Here is a 2099-nt window from a genome sequence, read left to right as displayed (position 1 = left end):
CGCTCCAAGGCACAGCTAAGCGCGATGGAGAAGCAAATCGTCGACGTGCGAGCCAAGCTCAATTCGTCTGAGCAGACCGTCGCCACGTTGATGCAGCGAAGTGAAAGAGAACTTGCAAGTCTCGAGGCTGAAAAGGCTGCTCGCGTCAAGGCGGAGTCGACCGCTCAGGCTTTGAAGAAGAAATGCGAGCGTCTTGTCCGTGAGGGTGGAGCGACCGATTTGCAGGCGGAGGTTGACGCGTACAAGCACGTCCTTAACTGTAACGTGTGCCAAGGCGAGCGCCAGAAGGCTGTCATCATCACCCGATGCTGGCACATGTTCTGCGAAGAGTGTGTCCAGAAACGCATCGCGTCCAGGGCGCGCAAATGCCCGGGTTGTTCGTTGGCTTTCGCCGAAAGCGACGTCCAGCGCCTGTACTGGTGAGGCAGATTTCTTGCGCGTACAAAACACCGAATGATTGAAATGGAATTGCAAAACAACTCTGACAACTCATGGCTCTGTCGCAAAAAAACGTGCCGCGTTCTCCCTAGTCCGTCGCGCGGCTTCTTTGACAGTCCATCCCTTGATGTCCGCTATAATGGCTAACATGATGCGCAGCTCGTCTTCCGCGTGCGTGGGGTCGCATAAATCACTCTCGAGAAGCAGCCTCTCGTCTGGAACAGCCTCGATCACGCTCCGCGTCTTCGGTGATCGTAGATTTATAACGGAGCTGAAACCAAAATAGAATCGATCGCCAAACTTCTTCATCTTGATCAGCTGCTTCAAAAAGTCCTCGGATCCACCGAAGGAGTGCATGAATATTCGCGGTGGAAGCTCGCTGGCAAGCCGAAAAGCGTCAGTCATGTCGCGTGTCGCCTTTACGCTGTGAACCACTACTGGACGGCGCAGATCAGTCGCGAGAGCGAGTTGACGTTTGAAGCAATCGAGTTGATTGTCGTAATCCGGCTCAGCGTCGGGCGGGACGGCGACTTTGTCCAATCCAATCTCGCCCACAACCGAGTTCGGAGTTGACTCGAGCGCGCGGCGCAAATCCTCCATCCAAGCATCTTTGCCATTCTTCTCCAAGTACGCCCACCATGGGTGAACACCGTAGGCGATCGGTACATTTATCGTTAAATTATCGTTGCCGCTTCGAATCGCGAGCGCGGCGTCCCAATCGCTCGGTCGGGTGGTCATCATTCCCGCGCCGGCGAGTCGCGAGCACAATGAGCGCACAACGGAATGTTCACCGCCAAGATGCCAGTGGCAATGCGCATCGAAAATCTCGGACGCACTCAGTGCGAGAGCTTCGGCCATGTTAGTCGAAGACGGACGAAGCTCACGATTCCGGTCGTCTGTGTTCTCGTCGTCGTTTCCGCCGTCCCGCCGATCGGCGTCGCGAACTTCTTTTCGATCAGCGCTCCCTCCTTTGCTATTCTCAGCACCCGTATTTAGAGACGTCGACGCGTCGGGGTTCTGCGAGTGTCCGGCGTAATTATGTACACCTTGACACGCCCACACGCGCGAGCGCCATCCAGTCGTCGCCGGTCCCTCGTGCGTTGATTTATCCGTCTTGACCAAATTGAGGACAATTTCACTAGCCGCCTTGAAGCCAATCGCACCAGTGACGAACACGGCGGAGCCACCGACGCCCTCGCAACCAATTCCACCGCGTCCACGTGTTCCCGCGGTTTTGAATTCGTTTTCGTTCTCAGCAGTGTACACGGATGTCACACCCCATCGTCCCTTGCGCTTACCAGTCTTCTCTTTGCCTGGAAAGGTTCCGCCGCTCCCGGAACCAACCTCGCGTGGAAACGAATATTTTTTACGCAACGTCTTTCGCATCGCGCTCAACAAACGATTGAACGTCGCGTCGACGAGATCCTCTGCTCGAACGTCACGCAAAGCGTCGACACCACCCGCGCCGCCGGTGACGCAAACCGGAATCCTGGAGTACACGCAATACGCCGTGATCGCAGCCTTATCTCCCTCCTTATCGATGGCGTCCAAGACGTAATCCGGTCGTCGCCAATCGGTACCCAACTCATTTCCCGCCGCCACCTCCGCCCCTGCACCGCGCTCGAATATCTCCTCGCAGTTCGTCGCTTGCACAAAGTCCC

The 2099-nt window shown here is 56.3% G+C and overlaps 2 protein-coding genes across 2 annotated transcripts; one reads left to right on the top strand and one right to left on the bottom strand.

The window, feature by feature from the left end:
• Positions 1 to 24: 24 nt before the first annotated feature.
• OT_ostta09g03360 (Zinc finger, RING/FYVE/PHD-type) lies at positions 25 to 423 on the top strand (the record flags this gene model as incomplete). The annotated part of the gene is made up of 1 exon (XM_022983403.1): positions 25 to 423. The coding sequence occupies one exon, from the start codon at positions 25 to 27 to the stop codon at positions 421 to 423; it is 399 nt and encodes a 132-aa protein (XP_022839672.1).
• A 66-nt stretch (positions 424 to 489) lies between these two features.
• Positions 490 to 2099, bottom strand: OT_ostta09g03350 (TatD family; the record flags this gene model as incomplete). Its single annotated transcript, XM_003081272.3, has 1 exon — positions 490 to 2099. A coding segment is annotated over one exon (1610 nt), but the record flags the coding sequence as incomplete, so codon positions are not given.

Source organism: Ostreococcus tauri, assembly GCF_000214015.3.
Source record: "Ostreococcus tauri WGS project CAID00000000 data, contig chromosome 09, whole genome shotgun sequence".
Lineage (NCBI taxonomy): Eukaryota > Viridiplantae > Chlorophyta > Mamiellophyceae > Mamiellales > Bathycoccaceae > Ostreococcus > Ostreococcus tauri.
The sequence above is the reverse complement of the archived record's forward strand: the minus strand, read 5'-3'. Positions and strand labels throughout refer to the sequence as shown.